The 26,959-nt window shown below is 42.7% G+C and overlaps 1 protein-coding gene across 3 annotated transcripts; it reads left to right on the forward strand.

Moving 5' to 3' along the window:
* Positions 1-1,085: 1,085 nt before the first annotated feature.
* Positions 1,086-26,948, forward strand: tprb (translocated promoter region b, nuclear basket protein). 3 transcript variants are annotated; one of them, XM_078285555.1, is made up of 51 exons: positions 1,086-1,254; positions 1,628-1,732; positions 1,851-1,924; positions 2,384-2,480; positions 2,615-2,718; positions 2,935-3,099; positions 3,341-3,433; positions 4,009-4,089; positions 4,327-4,414; positions 4,864-5,004; positions 5,240-5,340; positions 5,864-6,061; positions 6,410-6,517; positions 6,722-6,948; positions 7,274-7,437; positions 7,866-8,008; positions 8,573-8,721; positions 8,911-9,073; positions 9,309-9,443; positions 9,732-9,872; positions 10,486-10,660; positions 11,236-11,402; positions 11,814-11,966; positions 12,204-12,320; positions 12,802-13,005; positions 13,403-13,590; positions 13,741-13,888; positions 14,087-14,224; positions 14,343-14,474; positions 14,947-15,077; positions 15,263-15,473; positions 15,634-15,780; positions 16,531-16,729; positions 17,447-17,640; positions 18,559-18,632; positions 18,857-19,053; positions 19,288-19,569; positions 20,040-20,194; positions 20,346-20,426; positions 20,893-21,087; positions 21,365-21,520; positions 22,730-22,823; positions 23,528-23,685; positions 23,838-23,906; positions 24,031-24,122; positions 24,322-24,431; positions 24,804-24,902; positions 25,068-25,221; positions 25,614-25,735; positions 25,949-26,053; positions 26,683-26,948. In XM_078285555.1, the coding sequence occupies exons 1-51, from the start codon at positions 1,104-1,106 to the stop codon at positions 26,730-26,732; spliced, it is 7,125 nt and encodes a 2,374-aa protein (XP_078141681.1). In that variant the 5' UTR covers positions 1,086-1,103; the 3' UTR covers positions 26,733-26,948. The 3 variants fall into 3 exon arrangements, with proteins under 3 accessions (XP_078141681.1, XP_078141679.1, XP_078141680.1); XM_078285553.1 differs by lacking the exons at positions 1,086-1,254; positions 1,628-1,732; positions 1,851-1,924; ... (1 more) ...; positions 2,615-2,718; positions 2,935-3,099 and having other exon boundaries at positions 3,345-3,433; positions 26,683-26,947; XM_078285554.1 differs by lacking the exons at positions 1,086-1,254; positions 1,628-1,732; positions 1,851-1,924; ... (1 more) ...; positions 2,615-2,718; positions 2,935-3,099 and having other exon boundaries at positions 3,345-3,433; positions 24,034-24,122; positions 26,683-26,947.
* The last annotated feature ends 11 nt before the right edge of the window (positions 26,949-26,959 follow it).

The raw sequence follows: 26,959 nt of genomic DNA on the forward strand, positions 1-26,959 counted from the left end.
TTTCAAGACTGTGATGCCATTCAATAGAAAAAATAGCATTACTGTTGTCCGAATATATCAAATAGTTTATCTAATATTATGTATATAATATTGGCAGGATATTATTTGTACCTAAGGCTTTGTGCTTGGCTAACAGGGTAGGAAGAGAGACCCAGGGCTTATCTCGTAATAGTCTATTCACATTGACAATACTGAGCATCATGGCCATTTAAACCTCTTGAAAATGCAGCTTGAACCTGATGTCTTTTACAGTTATTTGGCTTATGATATACACTCTTTAAGGTTTCAACCCTAATTGCCTCATGAGAATGGACTGTATCATCGTGTTTTGTGCTGTACTGCATTGTTCTGTACTCTACTGCACTGTGCTGTATTGTATTGTATTGTACCTTGATATAACTGGACCCTGACCTAGCTTGGTCTGCTTGGTCATCCTGGACTTTCCAGGAATGCAGAACCTTGGTCTCTCCAGCATTCAGTACTACCCAACAACACAGAGAGGAGAGGAGAGGAGAGGAGAGGAGAGAGAGAGAGAGAGAGAGAGAGAGAGGGAGAGAGAGAGAGAGAGAGAGAGAGAGAGAGAGAGAGAGAGAGAGAGAGAGAGAGAGAGAGAGAGAGAGAGAGAGTTCTGTGCTGTAGAATAATGCATTAGCGCCATCTTCTGACATTAAAATTGCCCATTCCCTTCCCCGTTGACTGAAGCAGCCAGCAGGAATGGGAAGGGATTAATATTTATTCCCTCTTTAGTCAACCTTGAATGCACATAGGCCTAACGTGAATAAATACATCTCGTGTAATTTTCTGACATTCTTTTTCCTGTGTCAATTCTGTCTTACCTGAGGCCTTCGAAGAAATTGTTCGACCCACACTGCACATAACTTGGGGATATGTTTGGAGATGTGATTCACACAAAAGGCCTATACAAAAAATCTGCCCAAAATATTTGTACATATAGATGGCATTTATTCGAAATATATTTTGAACACTGTACTGTTGACACGAGTAGCCTAACGTTAAACCACTACATTTCCCACAATGCTCCAAGGAAACTGACAAACTCGAATCGCAAACTGCGCCTGCTCGGACAGCTGCCGTCGGAAAAAATGGCGGCAGTACTACTGCAAATGCTGGAGCGATCCGAGATATCTAAACTACCGAAAGCAGTACAAAATAAACTCGAGAAGTTTCTTTCGGATCAGCAATATGAAATTGATTCTTTGAAAGCACAACAGGAGCAATTTAGAGTTGACAGCGGTAAGATATTGCTTGCTATTGAGCCAGTAAGCGAACGTGCGTTAGCTAGCTAGCTAACGTAGCCCTGAACAGACTACTGTGTTTTGCTATGCTCACCACGCACGCATGTTGGTGAACTGTAACGTTAATGACTTTGCTTTGAACGTTATTACCATACCAACCTCCCAAGATGAACTATTTAATCTGTCAGTCAACGGCTGTGGTAATTTGGTCAAGCTAAGATAACAGGCTAACGTAAACAAGTGTCAGACGAGTACTATCTAAATTAGCTAATGTTAGCTAACTTAAACCAGTATCAGACAATGTACTTCTAATAAGTTAGCTAACTTATTCATTTATTTATTTGTGTTTATTTTATTATTTCCCCCCACAGAACAACAGTTCTTCGAGAAAGTGAAACGACTTGAACAATGCCAGGAAGAATTTGTGTCCCAGACTCAGGAACACCATAAACTGAAGGAGCAGTTCTCCAAGCTTGGTGAGACAGGATTTTTTTCTGTTCTGTCATTATACCTCATCTTAGCCTGACCCAGCTGGCCAGCACCTCCTTGCTGTATTACTTAAGGATTTGTTCTTTCTTGAAATCTCCCCATTAGACGAGGATCTAAAAGGTGTGCGTGAGAAGAACAAGGAATATGAAACTTCCCAAGGGAGATTGTCATCAGAACAGGTAAGGCAAATAAGAAGGCTCACGCATTAATCAATTGCTTTGTTTTTAGCTATATTTCTGTTCAGTTCTATTCTGTTTTCATATGTACTACTACCTATTATAGTACCTACACTGTCAAAAGAAAGCATATATCTTTGTCCTGTTGACAAAAATAGAAACACTGACATGGTGACATGTCAGTGTTTTGCAAGAAACACTTTTTGTTTGCATTTGTTTACTCAGAATTTCTTATTGGGATACTTTCAGACAGGAATGTCCTGGGAAATATAAGATAACTCTGATAACATTTATAGTCGACCAGGAAACAACTCTTAAAGAGTAGTTTGTCAAGCTGACTGGGGGAATGTGGATGTCTGCCCCAACTGCAGATATAGCCAATACAATAAACTTTACTTTTGCAAGCTTTGCAACATTTTACCTACAACTGTTATGATTAAGCTAACACATACTATGTTTTAGACTGTGCTGTCAAAAGCCAAAGAAGAACTGGAGGCAGAAAAGCGAGAGCTGGTTCGAACATTGGAGAGGAGATCCTTGGAAGTGGAGCATTTAAATGGTATGGACAAATTAATTCATATGAAGGAGGCATCTATTAAAACTTGGCTATATACACAGGTTCATTTATAAACAGTTAAACATACTAACAATTCCTTGGACTTAGCACTTGTCCTGTTTTCTTTCCCCCACCAGATGACGTAAGGCAAATCAATGACAAATTGGTGGATGTGAGCGCCTCCAAGATGGGGCTGCAAATGAAACTAGACGAGCTTGAAGCAGCAGAGGTCAACATAAAGGTCAGCCATACTGAATCATCTGAAAGAACAAATCAGATGTCAGCAGATGAATGTGATTCCCATGTTTAGTTATTGTGGCTGAACTGTGTTGCTTATTATTTTAATTTGATAAAATAGATTTAATGCCTTGCTTTGTAAACATAAATCTTGTGAGACAACAGGATTTGAAATTAATTGCATTGCACTGAACTATGCTGCGGTGGATTGCCCATCCAGTACAGGGAGAAGCGTATGGAACAGGAGAAGGAGCTGTTGAATGGCCAGACGACTTGGCTGAATGAGGAGCTGAAGGCCAAGAGTGAGGAACTGCTGTCTCTGTCCCGTCAGAAGGGTAACGACATCCTGGAGCTCAAGTGCAGCCTGGAGAACAAGGAAGATGAGGCATGTTTCTTCAGTTTATTTATTTACATATTCATGTACTAGGTAAACTGATCAAGAACTAATTGTGTTAACAACCTGGTAAGGAGTTGGGACTTTTAAAGATGAATATATGCTTTCATTCAAACCCTCGTCAAAACTACTACTACACAATGTAACCACTTTCTTCAGTGGTGGATGATTGCCGCCATATGCCATGTTAATCTCACAATAGAGTTTTTTTTTGTGTGTTTGTAATTTCCAGTTGAACAGACTCCAAGACCAAGTAGCCAGTTTGAAGACTTCAAATGTCCATCTTCAGAAGCAGGCTGAAGACACAATCAGCAAACTGAAAGAAGTATGTGTGTGGTGTTTCTTATAGCTTCCCTGAAGTTGCCATTTTGTCTTTGTTTGCACAGGGACAGCTAATCAAATTTTTGGTATGTTTATTCTACAATAAAAAGATCAGGGTAGGGCTGGACGATAATTCAATATTATCATTTATCGTCTTTCAGTGGGATTATATTGTGAATATATGGTGATTTTGGGATATCGAGACGCACAATTCTGCTGTCTGAACTGATGAGAACAAGCTAATTTTATTTAGAAACTCAGACAAAATGAAGTATGGTAGGAATATTATGTGAAAATTTCAGTTTAGTTTGACATCACACCAAACATTACCATTCGGTTCAATATGATGAGCATTAATTTGATTATTTAACTTGATTTTGCTTATGTGAGCCATATCGTCATATATATCGATATTGAAAAAAACCCTTATGATTATCGTGATATTGATTTCAACCATATCGTCCAGCCCTAGATCAGGGTCACATAGGAGTCAAAATCAACTTTTTATTGTCCCTGTGTAAGTTTAATTATTGAAGTACGGGGAGATCTATGATGTGACTGGATGTTTCCCCATTCCAGGCCAAGGAGCAACAGGCCACCATGGAGGAAAAGTTCAGAAACGAGCTGAATGCCAACATTAAGCTGTCCAATTTATACAAGGTTTGTACTTTAAGAAGAATTTTGATCAAGACATGTCACAGTGAAACGGCACTGGCGTACATTTCTCCTTATCCGGAGTGCTGTGGTGATGTAATGGGTGCAAGATCTTTCTTTGTTCTGTGGTTTTATTGTCAAGCTTCAAATTCACCATATGAGCAAAACGCTGTGTTATGCACATCATCACTTATTTCCTTTGCCAGTAGTTTGCCAACACTAACCCTGATCTTGTGGTTGCAGGGAGCAGCAGCAGACTCTGAGGCGAAGAGTGAAGAGCTGAATCAGGCGGTGGAGGAGCTGCATAAGCTGCTGAAGGATGCTGGAGAAGGTGTGTGGCAACCACAGAACTACCCTTCCCCTTATTAAACAGTTGTCCTTTATTCAGAAAGAGAGAGAAGGCGTGTTCTTTCCTAGAATCAGTCTTGGACACACAACTCCCCATTCATTTCCAACAGATATTCCTGTTTTCCTGCTTTTTTTGGTGTTGTCCTGGTCACATCTGGTTCAAGATCTTCCCAGTGTAACTCATGCTAAATTTGTGGAGACCACACTACATTGCATTTTGGACCCCTCTTTTCAGTCCCACTTCTCTGTAGCATAGTTACAAATATTTGGTAAAGTGGATGTGCAGTTTCTTTCTGACCTGTCCTATATGCCCCATAGCTGGTCTGACTTTGTTGAATTATGTTTGTTTATCTTTGTGCTTTTTCTGATGAGTCTACAATTGTTGGCATCACTTAATGACTAATACAACTCTATTTCCTCTCTCCGCCGCAGCAAACAAGGCCCTCGAGGAGAAGCTGCAGGAGATGAATGGTGCCAAAGAAAAGACTGCTGCTGAGCTGAGGGAGAGGATCCAGAGCCTTGAGAAAGAGCTGGACAACGCCAATGAACTGCTGTCAGACTCTAAACATAGAGGTCAGTCCAATGTGGGTTTCAGTGTGGAGACATATTCTATTGAGGTTGCTTCTTTTCCTTGGGTGTTTATTCAGTTGTCCTGATGGCATCACTAAGGACTGGTCTTCATTTGTGGACATTTGCATTTGAAAAGAAATCCACATCCTGATTTAGCGGACACCAAGCCTTGTACAGAAGAGTTTTAAATGCGTAGAGGATAACCCTTTGATTTGTGCCCTAATTGTTGTATTTCCAGGGCCTGCCGGTGCGAGCTTGCTGTCAGAGGAGCAAATGACAACCATGTCCCCAACAGCAGCCGCTGTAGCCAAGATAAAACCTGGCATGAAGCTGACTGAGGTATCTACTGCTGAATTTGAATGTCCAAACTGCAGGCTTTCCTCTTACAATCCTTAGAACTTAGAAATGGGTCTGAGGCAGTGGCTTGTTAGAATAATGAGTTTGCTATTGATGGGATGCAGTGGACCACCACAGATGGATTTCCAATTTCACTTGATGTCCAGAAGCATTGAGTTTGTAGTCCAAATTGGGGTTTAGCCTGTGCTTGGTCTTAATTTGGAAACGCCTCACAGTGTAGGAAAAACACCTATAATATGTAAATGTTTGCTGTGTGTGCCCAAACAAACGGTAGATTCCAAAACACTCCAAAAAGGAAGCGCACAGAGAAATGAGGTGTCAGTGGTCAGGAACAGTCCATGTTTATTTGAAGAACAACAGCTACAGCACTTTTAAGGAGCTGCTGGTTCTTTAATAAACATTGGAGAACTGTTGGTGAGCATTATTACCTCCTCTCTGCTTATGATGCCCCTTTGGAGTATCCTACTGTGACCTGAATTGTTCCTTCTAATGTTTTTTTGGCCAGCTGTATACAGCGTATGTGGAGAGCCAGGAGCAGCTGCAGTTGGAGCGCTTGGAGAACAAGCGGGTCAACAAGTACCTGGATGACATAGTGCAGGAAGTGGAAGCCAAGGCCCCCATCCTCAAACGCCAAAGGGACGAGCACGAGCGCATGCAGAAGTCAGTGGCCAGTCTGTCCACCAAGCTGGAGCAGGCTGTCAAGGTGCGTAATGCAGACAAGCAGTGTGTATGTGTGCAGGGATGGGATTATTCAGTCGTCATCACGACTTCAGTTGTTTTATGTATGAGTTTCATGTTTTTCTGTTTTTCCTCCATTATTTCCTTGTTTGTTTGTGCTGTCTTGATCATAAAATGTGTGTGTGTTATTACATTTTTATGGCACATACAGAATCTTGCAATGTGGTCTTCTTAGTGAAAAAAACAGGTAAAACAATACTGATCAGACAGAACAGCATGTTTGCTTGCTGTAAAGCTTGTCTTAAATAATGTATATATGCATTTAAAAGTACTGAGTAATTTTTATATGCGTCTGTCTGTGTGTTCGTTCCAGGAGGTGCACCGCCTGCAGAAGGAGGCTGATGAGTCTAACAAGCGCTCCTCTGTCCTGGAGAGAGACAACCAGAGGTCTGAATTGCAGTTGGCAGACATGGCCCAACAGGTGGGTTAGCCCTTAACATGCAGTTATCAGGGGTGGTTTTTGGTAACAGATCATGACATGAAAGCAAATTTAAGTGAGTGTTAAATGTTTTTAAGAAGACAATACTGATTTAGCCAGCTTAAGCTCCTCGGGTCAGGAAGACATCAAGGTATAATTAATCGGCTTCCTCCTGATTCTTATTTTATGAGCCATCCTTCCTGCCAGGTGCGCGTACTGCTTATCGAGCTGGAGGAGGCTCGTGGAAACCATGTGGTTCAGGAGGAGGAGGTGAGCTCGGCCGACATCAGCAGCACGTCAGAGGTGATCAGCCAGCACTTGGTGACCTTCCGCAGCGTGGAGGAGCTGCAGAAGCAGAACCAGCGCCTTCTGGTGGCCCTCAGGGAGCTCGGTGACACCCAAGAGCAGGAGGAATTTGAGGCGGTTGGCACAAAGTGAGTTAGGATGTGTGCTGATTTTCTTTTTTTTTTTAAGCTGCAACCAGCAACTAGTCTAAATGGGTCAGTTCCAAAAATCTCAAAAAACATTACTGCGCATTTGCCATTGCTATAGCTATAAAGACTCTATGAGCCTGACTGCTGCATCACTTGGTCAGTAGACTAAAATAATAGATTATTTTGCTTGTGGTTCAAAATTTCCTGAAGGTATTAAAAAGGTGCTTAGGTGGTTTATTTGAATACGCAGGTAAAACTCGGGTGTGTTTTGCTTGTGATTTGAAGGATTGCCAATTAAGCTAGTCTAAATGAACCTGTGTCCTAGGCGCGGTGAAGTGGAGCAGAGTCTGGAGAAAGCCCAGGCTGAGCTGGAGGCCTTGAGGGAGCAGCGCAGCCAGCAGATACAGATGACTGAGTCCATTGTGAGGCAGAGGGACATGTACCGTGTGCTCCTGGCTCAGGCAACTGGAGTCAGCTTCCCTCAGCAAGGTAACGCAAACAGCTTTTTACTTTGCAAAGAGATGTACAATAGACTTTAGCCAGGGAGATTAGCCAGTGATTTTTCTGTGGCAAGGTTTGTAATATGATGTTTAATCTCCCATTTAAGGGTATGGGAGATTGTGGTGCCCAACAATTTTTTGCATAAGTTTTACCAAACTTTGAGCTTTAGATTGTTCTCATTGCGCACCAGTCAATAAGAGCTTTCCTATGGAGTTTCATGATTTTTTTTAACCCCACCACCTGCTATTGTTTTCCTAATCACATTCCTGTAATCTATTTTGCACACAACATACACAATACAGTTGATATCGACATCTTCCTTGAATAAGGCTGTGCAGTATGGTGTGTGTGTGGTCTCAGAAAGTGCTTTCCCTTCTGCCACATCTTTACCGATTACCTGGGTTTTTGTCCTCAAGGTACAGCAACCGAGGAGTTCTCCCTGACCTCCACCCCCCGCCGCTCACCAGCAGCCACCCCCACCACAGCAACACCCACTGCACTGGTCTCCTTGGCAACAGAGTCTGCTGAGGCATTGGAGGCCAAGGCAGCTCTACGACAGGTGAGCTCCACATTTGTCACACAGTGAGATGCTTATTCAATTTGTTTAAACGTCATTTGTTAAAGAGCGTAATATAGTTTGCATATCCCATGCCACATACAGAACAGTGCCTGACATGCTGCATGAGAATGAAACTGCCTCCAAGTCTTGAGTGTCCTGCGAAGTGCTGACAAGGGTTCAGCCATCCATATTTCTGTCTCATTGCTGAAGAAATGGCAAAACTGTCCCTAGATCAGTATTTATGGACAATGTCACCTACTGCAACTAATGAGCGCACTCAATGGAATGTTATACACTGTGTGCCACTAGATGGCAGTATGTCCACACTGACGTGTCCCCGGTTTTTATTTCATCCCATATTGCAGGGATTCTTGCACTTTTGTAGCCCACAACCCAATTGGAGTGAATTCAGTGTCACCCTGGACCCCAACTCATTAAAACATTTACAACATGCTAGCACTCATACTACTGGGGACTGACTAGTTACAGATCAGTATTTTTACTCGTAGAGTAAGAACTATTACTTCCTTGATATGTAATAGAAATGTCTGGTTGCATCTTCAGTTGCAGGAGGTGTTCTCCACCTATAAGAAGGAGCGTGTGGAGAGTGACAAGGTGGTGACGGAGCAGAACGAGAAGCTGCAGGAGCAGCTCTCCGACCTCCGCTCCCAGAATGCCAAGACATCCACCCAGCTGGAGTTTGCTTCCAAGAGGTAAGGGTGAAATCATGACCAGGGATGTTTTTATAGGATGGGAATCATTTTTGGTCAAGCAACTGTGTTGTGTTTTTTAAGAGACCTATTTTCTTACGTCTGTCTTGTCAGTAATTGCATTTGATATTTAAATAGTACCTAGGAGTCTAGGCCATTGACAAAATGTCTTCCATCTCACAATGATGTTAGGTATGAGATGCTGCAGGACAACGTTGAGGGCTACAGGAAAGAGATCGCCTCCCTCAGAGAGAAGGGACAGAAGATGGCTGCTGCCGCCCAGAAGAATGAGCAGACCATCCACACCTTGAATCAGGACCTGAGAGCCGCCCAGGAGAAACTCACCATGGCTGAGGTGTGTGTGTTTGTCTGTGTGCCATCATCCGGTCCTTTCCGTTTGCTTTTCTGTTGGCTTAGTTTGTCTCTAAAGTTTGTTTGTGTTCTTATGTATTAGGTTTGTTTGTGTTCTTATGTATTAGTGTTTCAACACTGAGGTGAATTATAATGGTGCTGGTTATGATTTTTTTTGTTTTGAGTGCTTTTTATGAGGAATTGCAAAACATTTGGACTTACCTCCTCCTCCCTCTCAGGGTCGCGCTGAGAGCCTGCGTAAGGAGAAAGACATGCTGAAGCTGGTGGAGTCCAGGCTGATTCAGGAGAAAGAGACCGTCCTGAGCCAACAGCGCAGCCAGAACCTGCTGCTCACCAACGTCCAGGCCATCCAGGTCATTTGCATTTAAGAGTGTGCTATTTCTCACTCACTGTCACGCACACACACACATACTGTACATACACACATACAGCTCAAAGCCATACATATCCATATATATTCTTTTTCAGCAAGGTTTTCCTTCTCCTCTGCTTTCATTCATGTACACAGCAAGTTGAAATGTATCCTTACAGTTATGCTACATTCTTTTCAAACTTTTGTAACTTTACTATCCTATTCCAGCCAGACTAGAAAGTGTACAGACACACACAGTCCAATCATTTTAACTTCTATGTTCCTCTAGGCCACACTAGAGCGCTCAGAGACTGATACCCGTCAGCGTCTGAACAACCAGTTGGAGAAGCAGGAGCGGGAGATCTCCCAGCTGCAGAAGAGGCTGGAGCATGAGGTGGAACAGCGCCACCTGCTCAGCAGAAACCAGGAAGTAAGCATATCTGCTATCATAAAACGGATAGTTCCGCTTCAGTTCTGATTGCCTGCACATTCAAAGGTTGTTTATAATACCTGATAAATGCACACCTTTGACTGCATACCGCTACGTATGTGTAAAAAGGATAATCATACGTATTGCTCAGCAGAAGAATAACATTTTGTTATTTACTTCTTATATGCATTATATGCATTCCTTTTATTACAGTGGTGTGTTACTGCTGTTTTATGAAAAACAATTGGCCACTCAAGTCCATGCTTTATGGTGGTTTTAGTACAGCTATGAGAATTGTAGTTTGTGTGGTACCTTACAGACTGTTGGCTGTCCTAAAATCATTGTAAAGCTTGGCCTTTCATGGCTCTTTGCTTAATCAAAGCATAGACTGATTTATCTCCTTTTTATGTGTCATCCACAGCTGTATGGTCTTTGAAGAACACTTTGATGTGTTTTTTTTCCTGCCTTTTGTTGAGCCAGGTACCCAGTGGGAGAAATTCAGTCTCTTAACACTGGGCCTAAGGGTCATGAAAACAGTTTGAGATAAAACTGAACAGTGAATTAATTTGTTTGCTCACCTCATATCTCCGTTTTTCTCATTTTGCATACACAGATCCAGCTGATTGATGCTAAGAGGCAGTTGGAGACCCAGGTGGCTTTGCACCAGAAGACCAGGGAGCTGCTGAATGCTGCCCAGCTGGAGGTCAACGCCCTCAGGCTGCAGCAAGGCAGCAGCGAAGCACGTCTCACCCTGAGCTCCCCCTCCACACCCACTGTGGGCTTCAGAGGTGAGCGCACACACATACAGACAGACAAGTACATAAAACAAAGAGTACAACACACACACAAAGGAATGCACACAGATACACACTTAAATGCAGTGTTTTCATCGGAGCCCAAGGTTGTCATCAAATCCTATGACCACAAAGTTAGGCAATGCATAGCTTGAAAAGTTTCTAGTCATAGGAAGTCAAATAGTTTATGGGTTATTGTAAAGTCATTGCCTGCGTAATTATTTTGCACCAAAATTTACATGCTGCTTTTCTTTTTGGGAAGGAAATAACAGACATGTTAATTCTGAAAATGCTGCACGTGAGCAGCCATGCTCTCATTAGCTGATGTTGTTATAGCGGTTTATATGAAGCAAGACCTAGTAAAAGAGCCAAATTAAATGTCTAAGCGGTGCTCTTTGAAATGTTTGTGGTTTTTATGCATGCACAATTTACAGTGTAATGGTATTTTCATTAGTCGCAGGTTCCATCCTTGTCTTCATCCGCCCTCCCCCCTTTGTTTTCATGCAGCCGATACTAACTGTAGTGTTTTCAAATTGTGCCACTCACAACTCTCCCCTCCCTACCTTCAGGCCTCCAGGGTTCAGATCAGGACAGGGAGGACCTGCGTAGCCGTCTGCGGCAGGCTGAGACACGGACTGAAGAGCTGACAGAGAGTCTGAGGGCGGCCACCTCCTCTATGGAGCAGTACAGAAGCATGGCCCAGAGCCTGGAAGAGTCCCTGGACAAAGAGAAACAGGTGGGGGGCTGCTATCAGGACACTAGCCCAAACTGCTTATCAGTATACCTCAGCAATCACAAAAAGTTGAAGATGAAAAAAATGATATATCCTCCATTGAGCCCATGAAGTATTACACATGAAGGAGGCAGAAGTACAGTTCATACATACATTTATAAATTTAAGGTTCTGGTTTGCAGACAGACAATATTCAAGACAAAAAAGATAGTCGGCACGACTCATGGCCCTTCATTATTATGCAAATTTTCATAAAACAGACAATAACTTGTCATTTTGAATTCTTGCATTGTTGTGCGAGGCATAATCAGTCTTAGATTATTATCTAGATATCAATAAAGACTATCAGCCTCTTTTTTCCCCCTGTTTTTGGCCTTCTTGTCCTCATCCTGTTTTCCTCTGGTCTGTGTGCAGGTGACGGAGCAGGTGCGCTCCTCCATCGAGGCCCGTGTGAAGGAGACTGAGGAGCAGCACCGGCAGCTGGAGGGGAAGCTTCTGGAAGCAGAGAAGGAGAGGCAAGAGATGCAGGAGGAGAAGAGGCGAGCCCTGGCCTCTATGGAGGAGCAGGTATACCAAAATAGCAAATGATAAAGCAAGAACTTCACATCATGAATCAGATTGTTGCTGTAAACTTTCCTAAAATAATGGGCAGAACATTTTTTTGTATGAAACACAGGAGTGCAATTTTCTTCCTAACTTATCACATTTGGCTTTCTGAGATTTTTCTTGGTATTTACTTTTGGTCTCCATTATATGAGTAAGTATGCTGAAAACTACTGCATTTTCATTTGTTGTGTGTTGTAGATGAGCGAGCTGAGAAGGAGTCTGAGCAGCGCCCAGGCAGACCACCAGGAGGCGCTGCAGAGAGTGACAGTAGCTGCAGCCCAGCAGCAGCAGGCTGTACAGGACAGCCAGGAGCAGGTTATACACTATTGTGTTTCAGGGCAACATGACTAGAATTAGTACTGAAATGAATAGTCAATTGATAGAAAATTAATCAATTAGAATTTTTATAATCAATTAATCGTTTTAGTCATTTATCTGTTTCATAATATTATAAATTGGATACTTTGTGGATTTTTTTGGCTGCTGGTCAGACTAAGCAAGCAATTTTAAGACAATACTTTGGGCTCTGGTAACCTGTGATAGGCATTTGTCATTATTTTTGACATTTTATTGACTAAATGATTTAATGAAAAAATAATAGATTAATCGATAATGAAAATAATGGTTAGTTGCAGCCCTAACTACAATCATACTACAATCACAATTCTTCAAGTTCAAGTTGCTGGATATACTTCATTTAAAAAAAAATGTGCAACCTCTTTCTTAAGTAAGATTAATTATGGTGATTTTGCTCCGGGCAAAGACGTATGTTAAATGTCCTTATCCCATTCCCCAGGCTAAGCTGGCAGCTGAGGCGCAAGATAAGTACGAGCGGGAGATGATGCTGCACGCGGCGGACGTGGAGGCCCTCCAGGCTGCCAAGGCTCAGGCTCTGCAGGCCGTCGAGCTCAGACACCAGCTGGAGGAGCGGGCCCAGAGGGTCAGCGCTCAGCTGCTGGAGGCCAGAGTCTCCTGGGAGGAGCAGGAAAAGATCCTCAAGGTTGGTAGTAGAGATGACTAGATAGATGGATAGGTGACAGACAGAATCAGAGAAATATAGAAAAAAATCTTTCATGTCAATTTCAGAATGGAGATAGTGTGTTGCTGGTGATCTGACACTTTTCTGGTCTTCATTGTTTTCTTTTCAAAATGATCAGTGAATGTCAGCGACAAGTTAGCATCTTGTGCAGATGGTTAAGTTAGGAGAAAGTTTTATTGTCATGTAGATACTTTGTACTTGATACTTAGATACTTGTTGGACAGATGTAGTCGAGAACAACAAAACAAATTTAAACCAGGGTAACTTCATATTTCAGTGTATACAACTCAGAGTAGTCATGCCCCCTTTGTCAAGACAGTTGCGTTTTGAATCCTAAATTTCTTTCCTTATCTTTCAGGAGGAGATGTCCAAGGTGGGGAGCCGCAGTGAGGAGTTACAGAGGCAGAATACCCTCCTCCACGAGCAAATCCAGGCGATGAGCAGCAAGATGGCTGCCAATCTGCAACGCGCTGCCAGTGAGAGCCCTATGAACATCTCCCTCACTGAGGAGGGCAAATCTCAAGACCAGGTCCTGGAGATACTCAGGTAAAACATGTTAGCCTTTATTTTCTATCAAATCACACACAAAAAAACACCCACGCACAAAATAAAACACACATAGGCACAAATGTCTCCCGCCTGTCCTTCCATGTTCTCCCTCTCTATATTTGACATCCTATCCATCCTCCATCCCAGGTTTGTGCGCCGGGAGAAGGAGATCGCAGAGTCTCGATTTGAGGTGGCCCAAGGGGAGAGCTTGCGTCACCGTCTGAGGGTGGAGCACCTGGAACGAGAGCTGAAGGAGGTGCAGGACAGCCTGAGCGCCGCAAGGGAGAGGATGCAGGTCAGTTTTCTCACCACTAGGCCACCCTGGCTGGCGCCCATAAAAATGAAAAAAAATATGATAAAATACACAAAGAAAAAAACACAAAAAAAATCAGTCTAACCTGGCCACTAGGACTCAAACTGCAGCACATGGTAGAGATGCAGTATGTGAATGATAGTCCTGTACTCATCTGTTGACCTCTGCTACCTGACCCAGGTGACGGCCAAGACCCTCGCTCAGCACGACGAGCTGATGAAGAAGACAGAGACCATGAGCATCCTGATGGAGACCAACAAGATGCTGAGAGAAGAGAAGGACAGGGTGGAGCAAGAACTGCAGCAAACCCAGGCTAAGGTATCAGTTTGAATCTAGATTTGTAATGATTGTTGAGAAAGTGGGTGTGCAGCACTATAATAGGTTTTACTGATTAATTGAATTTGCTGGGTCTTGGCTCTCCTTCTGTGTGTTTCAGGTGCGTAAGCTGGAGTCGGACATCTTGCCGATGCAGCAGGCTAACTCTGAGTTGAGTGAGAAGAGCGGCATGCTGCAGGCTGAGAAGAAGATTCTGGAAGAGGAAATCAAGCGCTGGAAGGCTCGGACACAGGTCAGTGAAACAGCCAGACACTAATTTACCATATAATGCTGCTTATAAGGAAAAAATTTGCAACATCTGTAACTGGATGATAAAATTCACAAATCAGTTTCATGATGAAGAAGCAAAGTAGCTTGTCCTCCTACTCTTTAATTTAATTTAATCTTGTGTTGAGAAGAAATAATAAGGCAGCTCTGTTCAATTTTTATTCCTAATATTGTGGCAATATTGTAACATTAACCCAATGTAAAATATCATATTGCCTAGCTGAGCATATATTGCAATTAAAGAATTTAACATTTTTTGTTAGAAAAAACAAAAAAAAGTATATATGCAGTAAATCTCCTGTTTCAGCATTATCAAACTTTTTCCAAATATTGTGTACTGTTGGTCACACTGTACTTTTCTGATGATTTTTCGTTGATGATGTCTAAGATGGGTCAGAAGTTTCAGTGCACTGAGTTTGTTGCTCATGTTTCTCCAGCATTTGGTGAGCCAGCAGAAAGATTCAGATCCAGAGGAGTACAAGCGTCTGCACTCTGAGAAGGAGGCGCACCTCAAACGCATCCAGCAGCTCACTGAGGAGAACGCCAGACTTAAAGCAGAGGTGGCCAGGTGAGGGATGGCTAATGGCTCAACTGTTGAATTGTAATTGAGAGTGACACACAGAACCAGCATATTCCTATGTGTGATATGGGCAAACTGTTACAACAGGTCTGTTAATTAATGTGATAAAATTTCTTGTGCTCTAATTTTTACCTGATTTTTGACTGATGAACATTGATAATTTCTTTCCATAGGAGTGGTGGTTCAGTGACTTCCCTGCAGAGCCAGGTACAGAGCCTGCGTGACAATACCAATAAGATAACTGAGGAGAGGAATTCCCTAAAGAGGGATGTAGATGTCAAGAATCAGGAACTCCAGGAGAAGATGCGTACCATCACCCAGGTCAAGAAGATTGGACGCCGCTACAAGACGCAATACGATGAGCTCAAGGTGGAACATGACAAGGTGAGAGAAAAGGGAACGGATCTTTTCTGTGTGCATTACACACAGAGGTCCCTCTCAAATGCAAGGTGGAAGTAATCAGATCCATTATGAACAGTCGACTGGCCACTACTCTTGTGTTGGTTTGACCCAACACTAATATGTCATACTGTGTTTCCTCCAGCTGGTAGCTGAGGCGGCGGCAGGCCCATCACTGGAACAAGAGGCTCGTCAAGCTTCAGTCCAGGAACTGCAGAGCCTGAGAGATTCCCTGGGCCAGGCTGAAACCAGAACCAGAGAGGTGGAGGGACAGCTGGAAAACCTCAACAAGGTCAGACATATGATTTTGTTTTTTTGGTCGCAGCGGGTCTCTTCCAAACTATCCACCTTGCGTCTTGGACACGTTATCCCCTTTGTTACTTCATATTAGCTGACTAACTCTAATGATAGCTTGCAAGTTGTTGTCAAACTTTGTGTTTCATAGCAACAAGCTGTGCTTGCTAGCAACACTCACAGTTGCACTTTGCATTTGAGTATGAGAAAAAAGCGCCCTGTGTAATCCTGACCTCATTGGGCTTTTTTTGCTCAGTTGCTCTCTTGAGTTGAATATCTTATTGTCCTTTATCTAAGGGTGACATAAAAAGAGATTCCCAGCAGAAACTGACCCCACAAAGTGAAAACAATTTAATATCACGTCTGACTCAGAACTAGGGAGGGACAGCTGGTCAACCTCGGAGTCAACAAAATGTTAAGACTGTGGAGACTGTGTGTTAAGACCTGGGTGGAGTAGAGTAGATGGAGAATCGCATGAGAAAGCTTTCCATAGTCTTACATATTTTTTTATTATGTATAAAATCTGTTGTTGCTGGTTGAAAACAAATGATGGATGGTGATATTTTTTTAATTTTTATTTTTTTATGTATCCACGTGTCACCTCAACAAGTGAACCAAAATAAATGCTGTTTATTAATCTTTAGCTAAACAATCAGCTAAGGTTTGCATTGATCCCATTCCACCCAATCAGTATGCTTGCTTTTCCTGCCTACATTCATTGATACCGTGTCCTCCTGGCCTTCCCTAGGTGGTTGGGGAGCGTGAGGCTGAGGTGCGCAGCGCCCAGGAACAGTCATCCAGGCTGCAGGCGGACCTGGCCAGGCTGAGGCAGGAGCTGCAGGACAAGGCTTCACAGGAGGACACGCTGAGACAGCAGATGGCCGACAAGGAGGAGAAGACGAGGAAGGCCTTCGTGGGCGCCAAGCAGAAAATCAACCAGCTCATGGGTGAGAGGACGGGGTTTCTGGGGCAAGGTGTCCCTGATATTCCACCAATGCATTTAAAACAAGAGTTAGATAACCGACCATATCTACTTTGAGCATCCGTTTTGTTATGACCTGAAAAAAGAAACTGATTCCTGACCAGCATCACTATACGAGAAGTTTTAAGAAATTCCGTTCATTGTGTTAAGACCCACTTAATTCTTTAAATATGATTGATGTGCATTATTATCATAAAATGCATAGTTCCAGTCCTCAGTTCTGATTGGCTGAGTCACGTTTGATGCTGTAAAATACCTGATAAAAGCACATCCGTGAGTGCATGGCTAATGAGCAAACACTTGTGTAGCTAGAGTTTAAGATTCATATTGATTGATAGATGAATAACATTTGATTATTATATGTATTTAATTATTACTGGTTAAAAATAAAAGATTTATTAAACATTTACACTCCATTATTTTTTTGTCATTGCAATGGTGTGACAGCAGTTTTATGTAAAAACCACTTTGCACAAGCTTAACAACGCCTCCTAGCTGTTGTAAAATCACTGTAAATCAAGACCTGTCATAATAATAATGGCTAATTGTTTAATTTATTTTCAGAAAAGGGATTTTTCAAGCCTACTCTGTAACTCACGCTTTTTTGGACTCCTGTTTTTTCCAATTGTTTTGTTGCTTGTTTGTTTTATTCTAATCACAGTCCTCATTCATTTTTGTCCAGCCAACAAAGACCAGCTGCAGAAGGAGAACGAGGAGCTGAAGCAGCAGCGTGAGGAGCTTGATGTGCGAGTGAGTGCGCTCAAGTCCCAGTACGAGGGCCGTCTGAGCCGGCAGGAGAGGGAGCTCAGAGACCTGCGAGGCCAGCAGGAGAGACAGGAGCAGAGAGACGAGCCCCCTGAGGCAGGACCTAGCAAGGTGAGCTACTTGGTACAGCCTGGTTTTCACAGACAGGATATGGGAAGCAATGGTATGTTTAACTTTCCTTTAAAGTTTACATAGGATGCTCCATCAACTATAGCCAAAAGTTAAATCCTAACAAAACGACTGAAATCATAACAAAATGACTGTCAACACACTGTATTTTCAAAGTGAGCGGGAAATACATGACACAACATGTGATGTTAATTGGTTTTGTTTTGAGTAGGCGGTGCAGTGCCCTTTATACAGGGGTATTCCTCGGCTGTGGTTACTACTTTTTCTTTTACAAGTAACTGTAAAACTACCAATATAAAACAGATAATTCCCGTCCTGAGTTCTGCTTGGCTGAGTCATGTTGGAAACATGTTGTAAAATACCCAGTAAATCCACACCTGTGACCACACAACAGTTAATTTAAATATTCGTGCACAAATGAAAAACAATGTGTCACGTGGCAACCACATTGTTCAGCTGCTGTTCAAGAACAATATCACTACCTGGAACAATGCCATTGAATTATTATTATTATTGAATCATTATTTAATTATAATTGATTATAAATCAAAGATTTTATTAACATTTGAATTTTTTTCTTATTTAATACAATTGTGCGTCATTGCCAATTTTATAACAGCAATGAACCACAATCACTGTAAAGCATGGCCTCTCATGGCTTAATAATATGGTCTGGTAGAGCAAAGCATTATAATAGTTTAAATAATGTTTTGATTTTTGTCTTCAGCCAAAACAAAAGACCCTGGGACTATCTGTTGTTGGTCCCGCCACTACTACTACTACTACTACTACCACCACTACTACTACTAATACGAATACTACTACTACTGAAAAGCTATATGTAGTAATTGCAGGGGCGGTCGAACTATCATCACATTTGTCCCTCTCTCCCAATGTTAGACCCAGGAGCAGCAGAGGAGCACAGAGCAGAGACAGATCAGCCTGAAGACTACACCAGCTGCAGACAGGGGCAGGTATGATGCACTCAGTTATATTATTTATCATTCATAAGTTTACACACTTAAACGCACAGTGGGGGTATAGAAGTAAACAGACTCTACTTACTTCTATAGTTGTACTATGCCCTGTACATATTTGATGTTTGGTACACTTGCTTGCTCTGTCTATTCTGACCATGTTAAATGTTCATTTGCACCAGAAAACTCATTATTCATGCCCTGCTTTTTGTTTCTCTCAGTGCCAGTACCTCTGAGCCCCCAACTGCCAACATTAAGCCAACGCCTCTTGTGGCTACTGGCAGCAAGCAGCCTGTCAACCCGGGGAACAAGCCCACTCCAAGGGCAAGCATCAGGCCCATGATCACCCCAGCCACCGTACCCACCCCGACACCCACCGCTACTGTAATGCCCACCACACAGGTGGAGACCCAGGAAGGTAAGTCTGACTAATGAGACGGGAAACCAGTCAACCAAAGGAGAATTGCCCCTTGAGATGAGTGTCAAGTCACAAAAGCTGTGCTAGTAAATTCTCACTTGATAAATGCAAACCTTCTCCAGTCCATGTGTACAGAGGGATTTTTTTTGGGGCACAGGTGGCTCACTTTTTTCTAACTTTAATTGAGTCCGCATGAGCTGAAACACTTTCCCACTCACTCTTACCCCTCTGCAGCCATGCAGTCTACCGAAGGCCCGCCAGTGGAGCATGTGACTGTGTACGGTAGTGCCAGCGGCTCCGTGCGCTCTACCAGCCCCAACGTCCAAACCACTTTAGCGAGCCCCATGCTGACTGTGCAGCAGACCCAGACCCAGGCCACCGCATTCGTCCAGCCAACGCAGCAACAGAGCCAGCCCCATGCAGAGCCAGCAAGTCAGGAGCCGCCACCCGTGGTGATGGAGGCAGCACCCAGCTCACAGGTGGAGAGGCCTTCCACCTCAGCTGTGTTTGGGACTGGTGAGAGAGTGTATTTTTTTGAAAGTTGGGAAAATTAAAGGTTTATATGAAATATTATACATTTCAATATAGTTGTATTTTGAGAAAATATTCGGCCAGGAGCAGTACAGTTTAAAAAGAGATACTTGATGATCGTGTTAAATACCATCAATGTTACAGGCATTTGTACAGATTATAATGGACTCTTGATTTTGGATTTGCACTACAGACTCCTGTTTTACATATCTTTGAAAGATCAATTTCCATGTTTATACCGCAACTTAAATGTCAAATTTGTGTCAAGCAGGTGGGGAAAAAATCCAATCAAAACGCCATTTTATGTACTGGCTACTACAGTTTGAAAAACACTTTGGGTACAATCCCACATTGCTGTTCTAGCTGTCCAGTATGAACACATACTTTATGTCTGAGAAAACTGTACATAACTATCAGAGAAGATAATCTCGCCTAACCCTGTGCCCCATCTCCAGTTTCAGCGACACCAGGAACCTCCACTATGTCCAAGAGGCCTCGCGAGGAGGAGGACAGCACCACCATGGTGATTGACACAGATACAACCCAGGACGACTCCTCCGAACCCCCAATCCCCAAGAAGTTGCGCATCATCCAGAGGGTCGGCCCTGAGGTGAGCATGAAAAAAAAACACTGTACTCTGTGTATTAATGTTACACTTTAAATGACACTGAAAAATAATCGAGTGTTTTCATTGTTCCCCATGATCTGAAGATTGTTAATGCAGTTCTGTGAGTGTTCAGTGTTGTGTGTTCTCCTCTCAGGAGGAGGTGCTGGCTGAGGACAGCACTGAGGCAGAGGGAGTGGTGCCAACAGACGCTCAAGAAAGTCTAGAAGCCAGCCAGGTCAGCCATAGTCCATTTATTATTATTAACCAAGTTTATGTACTATTATTACACGACTATATTACCTAAATAAATCGCAATCTGTCCTTTGAATATCAGTTCTTTCATATCTTTTGGCTTTGTTTATTAAACAAAAGGTGCTACATGTAGCATTTTAACAGTAAATCATTACCACATTAATTCTGAGACATCAGTATAATTACTGTTAACAAATGAGACCATTGCCAAAAAGATCTACCTGCATCTACATTGCATTTTACATTGTGTGCGGTAATTATACTAAAATATCACAAATTATCTAATATTGATATATTGGTGTTTGAAAATGCTACACGTAGCACCTTTTAAGAAAGATGTAAGTTATTCATGAATTATTGACAAATACAGTTGAAGCTGCAAAGATGTGGAAATATTGATAGGAAATATGAAGAATGCATGTTATACGTGCTTTCCATTGGTCCTGCAGGGAGAGGAGTTTCCAGTGCTGGAGGAGAGCGACGAGGGGGGACCCTCCCAGTCTGTCACTATGGAGCTAGAGGTCACCCTGGCCCACACCGACACCCCTGACCAGCCGCAGCAGGACGTCATCGTCATAGTAACGGACACAGAGAGCGAGGACGACCAGGAAGAGGAAGAAGAGGACGAGGAGGAAGAAGAGCAGGTAGGGATTTCTCTGGAGCAGCAGAGCCGAATATCATAATAGAATCGCCTTAAATATAGAATGTCATGGTAATTATGCTACTGTCAAGTTAAACTACGCAGTTGAAACTATGATTCTAATTATTCTACAGTTGTATATAACTACACTATTTTCTTTTACATTAGCCAGATTAAGGAGAGCATCTTACAAGGCAACATGAATTAGACATCAGTGTGTGTCAGTTTCTCTTTTGAAAATGTTTTCTTCCCGCTACTGATTTGACCACTGCTCAACACAGGACTATGATGAGGAGGATGAAGAGGAAGATGAAGATGAGGAGGAGGAGGATGAAGAAGATGAGGATGAGGACGATGGAGGGATGGGGGAGGAAGGAGAGGACAGTAACGAGGGCAGCGGAGACGGCAACGAGGTTTACGAGGGAGACGATACAGAGGTTCGGTTGCCACATGCGCGCGCACACACACACACACACAGTTACAACTCTGACCTACACACTCCCTCATCCGGAACACTATCGTTTCCAGTATTCCACGATAATTCCTCCCACTGACCCACCCACTCAGTTACACACTGTCACACACCCTCCTCTGCCCACCGACTCAGTTTTTCCACATTGTCTCATTTCCCTGTCACACTTGCGTTTTACCCCTGTGTCGTAACTCCGTCTGTCTGTGTACAAGCTGTGTGTGACTTTAGTTGTTTACCTTTTGCCCTAGTCCTGTGCACGCATGCACGTGTCCAGTTGGATGAGTCGGTGTCTGAGAAGGGAAAGTAAACCGGCCTTATTTGTAATCTGCGGTGTCTGAAGATGGGTCAGAGTGGAGAATCCTCAACCCGCTGTCCAGTGCTTTAGTTTAGTTTGGAAGTATGCGGACCTAAATTTAACCATAACTTTTAGTTTAACACATTAATTAGTTGATCTCTGCTTTTTGGAGGGATCTGAAAGATACTTGAAGGAAAAGGCACACACCAACTGGCAGGATGATTAAAGTTTATTACAGAGGAACAGAACATATTGATGTCAGACAAAGTTTTATACACATGAGCGCTTTGTTAAGGTGCTACATCTTTACATACATATTCTACATCTTTAAAATACTGTTAGAAAAAACATTAAATTCTGTACAATCTTCATCTGATGATAGACCAAAAGCTTAGCCAATAAGTGTGACACCTGCATTGATTTAAGTATACAGATGTTCCTTTTTGAAAAGTTCATTACATGCCTTTTTCTCATTGGTGTTGTTTGTTAATCGATTGGACTGTTATTTCCCTGCTCTGAACTATGTAAGTATACGAGAGGCTGCTATTTAATGGGAATTTGGGAACTCTTTATGAACTCTGAAGGGCATCTTTGTTCTCTGTAGGGAGAAAATGAATCATAATCTGTATGTGGTGCTCCGCCAGTATAGCCTGGCAGCCATAGTGTGTGGGAACCGTCCCGTAACTTGTCTCCCATCATGCCCCCCGCTCCTCTGTTTTTCTTTATTTCTCACCTTCACTTTTCCTCTTTCTTCTCTCATTTTCTTTCTCTATTTTTCCATCTTTCCCTTTAAAATGTTCCTTTGCTTCCTTTCTCTTGCCACCCCCTTCCTCTTTTATTCTGTCTCTTTGTTTTTTTCCTACCTTCATCCTTTCTCAGGGGGCTGATGTCACAGACCCAGGCACCGAGACAGAGGAGAGTTTGGGGGCGTCTGACTCCACCCAACGGCCGGCTGACTCCCAGACACCCAGTTGTAAGATCCAGGAAACCCTATGAAACACATATGCATCCACCCCAAACTCTCCACATACACTCACAGTCGTCCCGCCATCCAGTTAGTTATCTGACCACTTCACGATGACTGAGAAAGCTGTAATATGTTGTTGTCTGTCTGAAGGGAAGAGTGGTAGATCTGTTGGTCAAACAGAGTTCATTTTCATCTAGGACACATAAAGGTTGCTTTTATTTTGAAATAGTAAGGGTTTCTTAAACTTTGTTTGGCTAACATCCAAACTGAGTAAATTAGACAGGCTTGGGCCCCAGACTCATAAGAACATAGGTTACTGTTTCCATGTGGGGACCAACCAGATATAGGGCCTGTGATCCAACAGTGCTGAACCTTAGTTTAACAAACACTGCTACAGAGAATGGATTGATTGATTTAATTTGACAGATTTTAAAATATACACATGGTTGATAGCCCTTAGGCCATAACCACATATATATAGTAAAATTGTCGAGGAATTTAGCACACAATAAAGTCAAAACTACTTATTTCCATTGTGGTCCTCGTTGTGCAAAGCAAGGTCTGACTACATGAATCACTTAAAACATAGAGAGGAAAAAAACATATTGTAATAATGATTTTCTGATTGTCTCTCAGCAGCCACCCCTTCGCAGCTCTTTTAAAAGAAAAATAGACCTCTGCTCATTTGCAAATTTCTACTCCTTTTTTAGTTGAGGGCACGATGGAGGCCTTCTGCACAGAACAACCTATCACGAGCTCCGGTTCACGCATGCCCCAGTCGCCACGGAGACCAGCGCACCAGCTGCCCTCCCGCCTGAACACCCACCCACCCCCGATGCTAGAACTGGGGCCACCCGCTCAGGTTCAGGTATGAATGACCAGGAAAAGAGCTTCACCCCTGTGAACCCGTAGCCTGTCCTTTTGTAGGGAAAGTTGACCACTAAGTGCAATCATGAAACATTGAAACAAGTTTTACTTGTGTGTTGCTAACAAGCATTGTTTAAATGTGTAATCTTACAGCGTATCCCCATTCGTCGCCAGTCAGTGAACAGAGTCCCTCAGCTTACACCTGGGATGGCCAGCAGTGCTGTAAGTCCCATCTATAACCAGAGAACATGAGGAAGAGATTATGATTATTCCAGTTATTCTAATTATATAAATGTCAATGGAGCTCTTAAACTTCTACTCTCTCTGCGCATGTCTTTCTCTGCAGCAGCACTGCTTTGATGATGATGACAGGATGGTCCCCAGCACTCCCACTCTGGTGGTGCCGCACCGCTCTGATGGTTTTGACCAGGCCATCCAGTAAGTCGCACACACATGCTAATATGCCAGGAAGTCCAAAACTAATCCAAAATTCATATTTTGTGCAGAGGTATCTGTCCCAAACCTTTCAGGTACTCTACTACAAAAAAAATAAACTAACATGACTGTTACTGGTAGTAAATCACCCTGTAGTCTGTAGTAGCATTCTGTGTGATTCCTCTCTGTTTGTGTGTGCCAGTTCCCCCCAAGTGGCCGGTGTGCCCCGCTTCAGGTTTGGCACTCCAGAGGACATGCCGCAGACCAGCTCCTCCTCCCACTCTGACCTGGGACAGCTCGCGTCCCAAGGAGGTACTTCACTACCACATGATTTCCCCAGGATATTTTCTTGACATTACTTGAAAGGCCTGTGAAACGTGTTTAGTCCATGTGACACAAAAGCTCTCTTTTGAAAATAACACTAAGAGCCCTTCAGCTGGGAAGGAGTCTCTCTAAGCACGGTGAACCGCCCCACCAAATTTCATGATAGAGGAAACTCTGCACCACACCCCGGCATGATTCTCTATCCCCTTCTGCTATACCACCCTTGTCCTCCTGTTTTTCATTGCTGTTACTGAATGTGTTTTTGGTGCGTTTATATTGTTCATAAATTGTTTGCTTTTTTCACATAATGAGAATGTTTTTTTGTAAATTATAATCATAAAGCACTGTGTGTGTCTGTAGGTCTGGGGATGTATGACAGCCCTCTGTTCCTCGCAGCTCATGAAGAAGAGTCTGGTGGGCGCAGCGTTCCCACCACACCTCTACAAGTGGCAGCACCAGGTAACTATTCATGTCCAGTAACTATTCATGTCAGGTTCTCAAGAAACCCATCTTGTTTATCAGTAACTCTTCAGCCCGTTCCAAAAAATACTTGGCAATGTGTTGTCACTGAGATATGAACATAGTTTAATAGTTTAATCTTGCATTCATGTCCGTCTCCCCCAGTAACAATCTTCTCCGAGGTTCTCCCTGACGGAACAGATCACGCCTCCCAGTCGGTTCCCATGGTGAGCACGTCCACACCAGGCCTGGTTGTACCGGGAGGACCCTGCACAGGAGAGGAGAGAGACGACGTCTTCCTGGAGCCAGACACCGACAGGTCAGATACACTCATCTCTACTGTTTTATTTCAATCTTTCAATAGCTTTTTATCATATCTTTGGTATTCAAACCCGTAGCCTTCCAGTCAACACGCTCACTTCCCTGCCTTGCAACTACAGTTCAGTATTTGTTTCCACATGAAGTTCAAGGCTGATCTGAAATGTGTGTTTATTCACTGAAAATTCATAAACTCCTTTCCACCCTCAATATTGATAGTTGAATCAAATATAAAAACTCAATGCCACACTACTCACTCTAAAATTCATCAGGTTTATATTAAAGTGCATCTTGAGATTTGGTGATTTGAAACCTGCAAAACCTCCATGGCTACATCATTTGTTCAGACTTTCATATCTATTTTGACATTTTGTGTCTGTGTGTTTGTTCCAGGTCCAGTGGGGAAGTGTCGGTGGACCCTGTGGTGTCCCAGGGGGATTTGGAGGAGCCTAGCCAGCCTTCAGACGAGGCCAGCCTCCCCTCCACCAGCCAGGAACCCTCCTCCAGCTCTGCAGGTACAGTATAGCCTCATAGCTGAGCAGCTCCCAGCTGTGAATGTGTGCAAATGTATGAAGGCAAACCAGATCTTGTTAAAGTCTTAATCCAAGTGGGTCCACTTATTTAGTCTGCCTAAATATCTATCAGTATTATACAATTTCTTATTTTTATTTTTTTATTTTTTATCTTTGTTAGTGTCCAGTTTTGATTACCATGTTGTGTCTTTCTAGATACAAGCAGCAGTCCACCTAAACCCTCTAGACCTGGGCCCAGCAGACAGATACAGCGCTGGTCAGAGAACCGCGGTGGCCGCGGTGGCCGCGTCAAGAGAGGAGGTAACATTCTAAAACACACACAAGGGATTCTCCCATTGGGTGTTTATTGAGCTAACATCGATCACCTGCATTTCAATTAGAAAAAATTGACAATATGACGATTTTTGAATATTATCTTAATGTTTCAGACTTGAAAAATGTTGTTTTCTTCCACTAGATACTCCTTTCCATGTTGTTAAAAAGAGACTACTAAATGATGATTTATAAATCTCTTTACTAACTAGTAGTGAATGTTCTGCCAGGTGCAGATGAATTGCAATACAACATACTGCTTGGCGGCTATCATATGATGCACACAGCTCACATTTTCTGCTTCACAAAAGTTTATTGGAGTAGCTGAGTAAAGCTTTTTACTGATATTGACAAACACTCACACCCCGTCTCTGTTGATGCACTCTCACATTCTGGCAAAACATTTTCTCTAATTTTGATTACCCAGAGCATAGCACTTAATACATGTCAGTGTATTATAATTGAGTTTTAATGTTGGAAAAAAATAACAATTCACAAACTTAATCTGATATTAACCTTTCCATACATTAATTGCATTGCATATTTTATACAGGCACTGTACATAAGTTTTTACATCAGTGTAGCAGGCTTTGTGTAAAAGATATTTTATATTGCAGGGCAGGCATTTCCTTCTCGAGGTATCCATGGGAGACGATTCGCCAGATGAAGCACTCATCCCACATTTCAATCATGATTGGAGACCATGACATCATTCCTGACTACAATATTTTTAAATCTCTGTGTTCAGATTCTCTTTCTGCTCTTGATTGTGTACACTTGTTCTAAAGCCTGTTTTTTTTTTGTACTTGGAAAGTACCATTGTAAAGCGCAGTCCATGCTGAAGCAATGTGTTTTATGAAGAAACTTAATAAAGTTTAAAACTACAAGTAGAGC

The sequence above is a fragment of the Centroberyx gerrardi genome, chromosome 9 (assembly GCF_048128805.1).
Source record: "Centroberyx gerrardi isolate f3 chromosome 9, fCenGer3.hap1.cur.20231027, whole genome shotgun sequence".
Taxonomy (NCBI): domain Eukaryota; kingdom Metazoa; phylum Chordata; class Actinopteri; order Beryciformes; family Berycidae; genus Centroberyx; species Centroberyx gerrardi.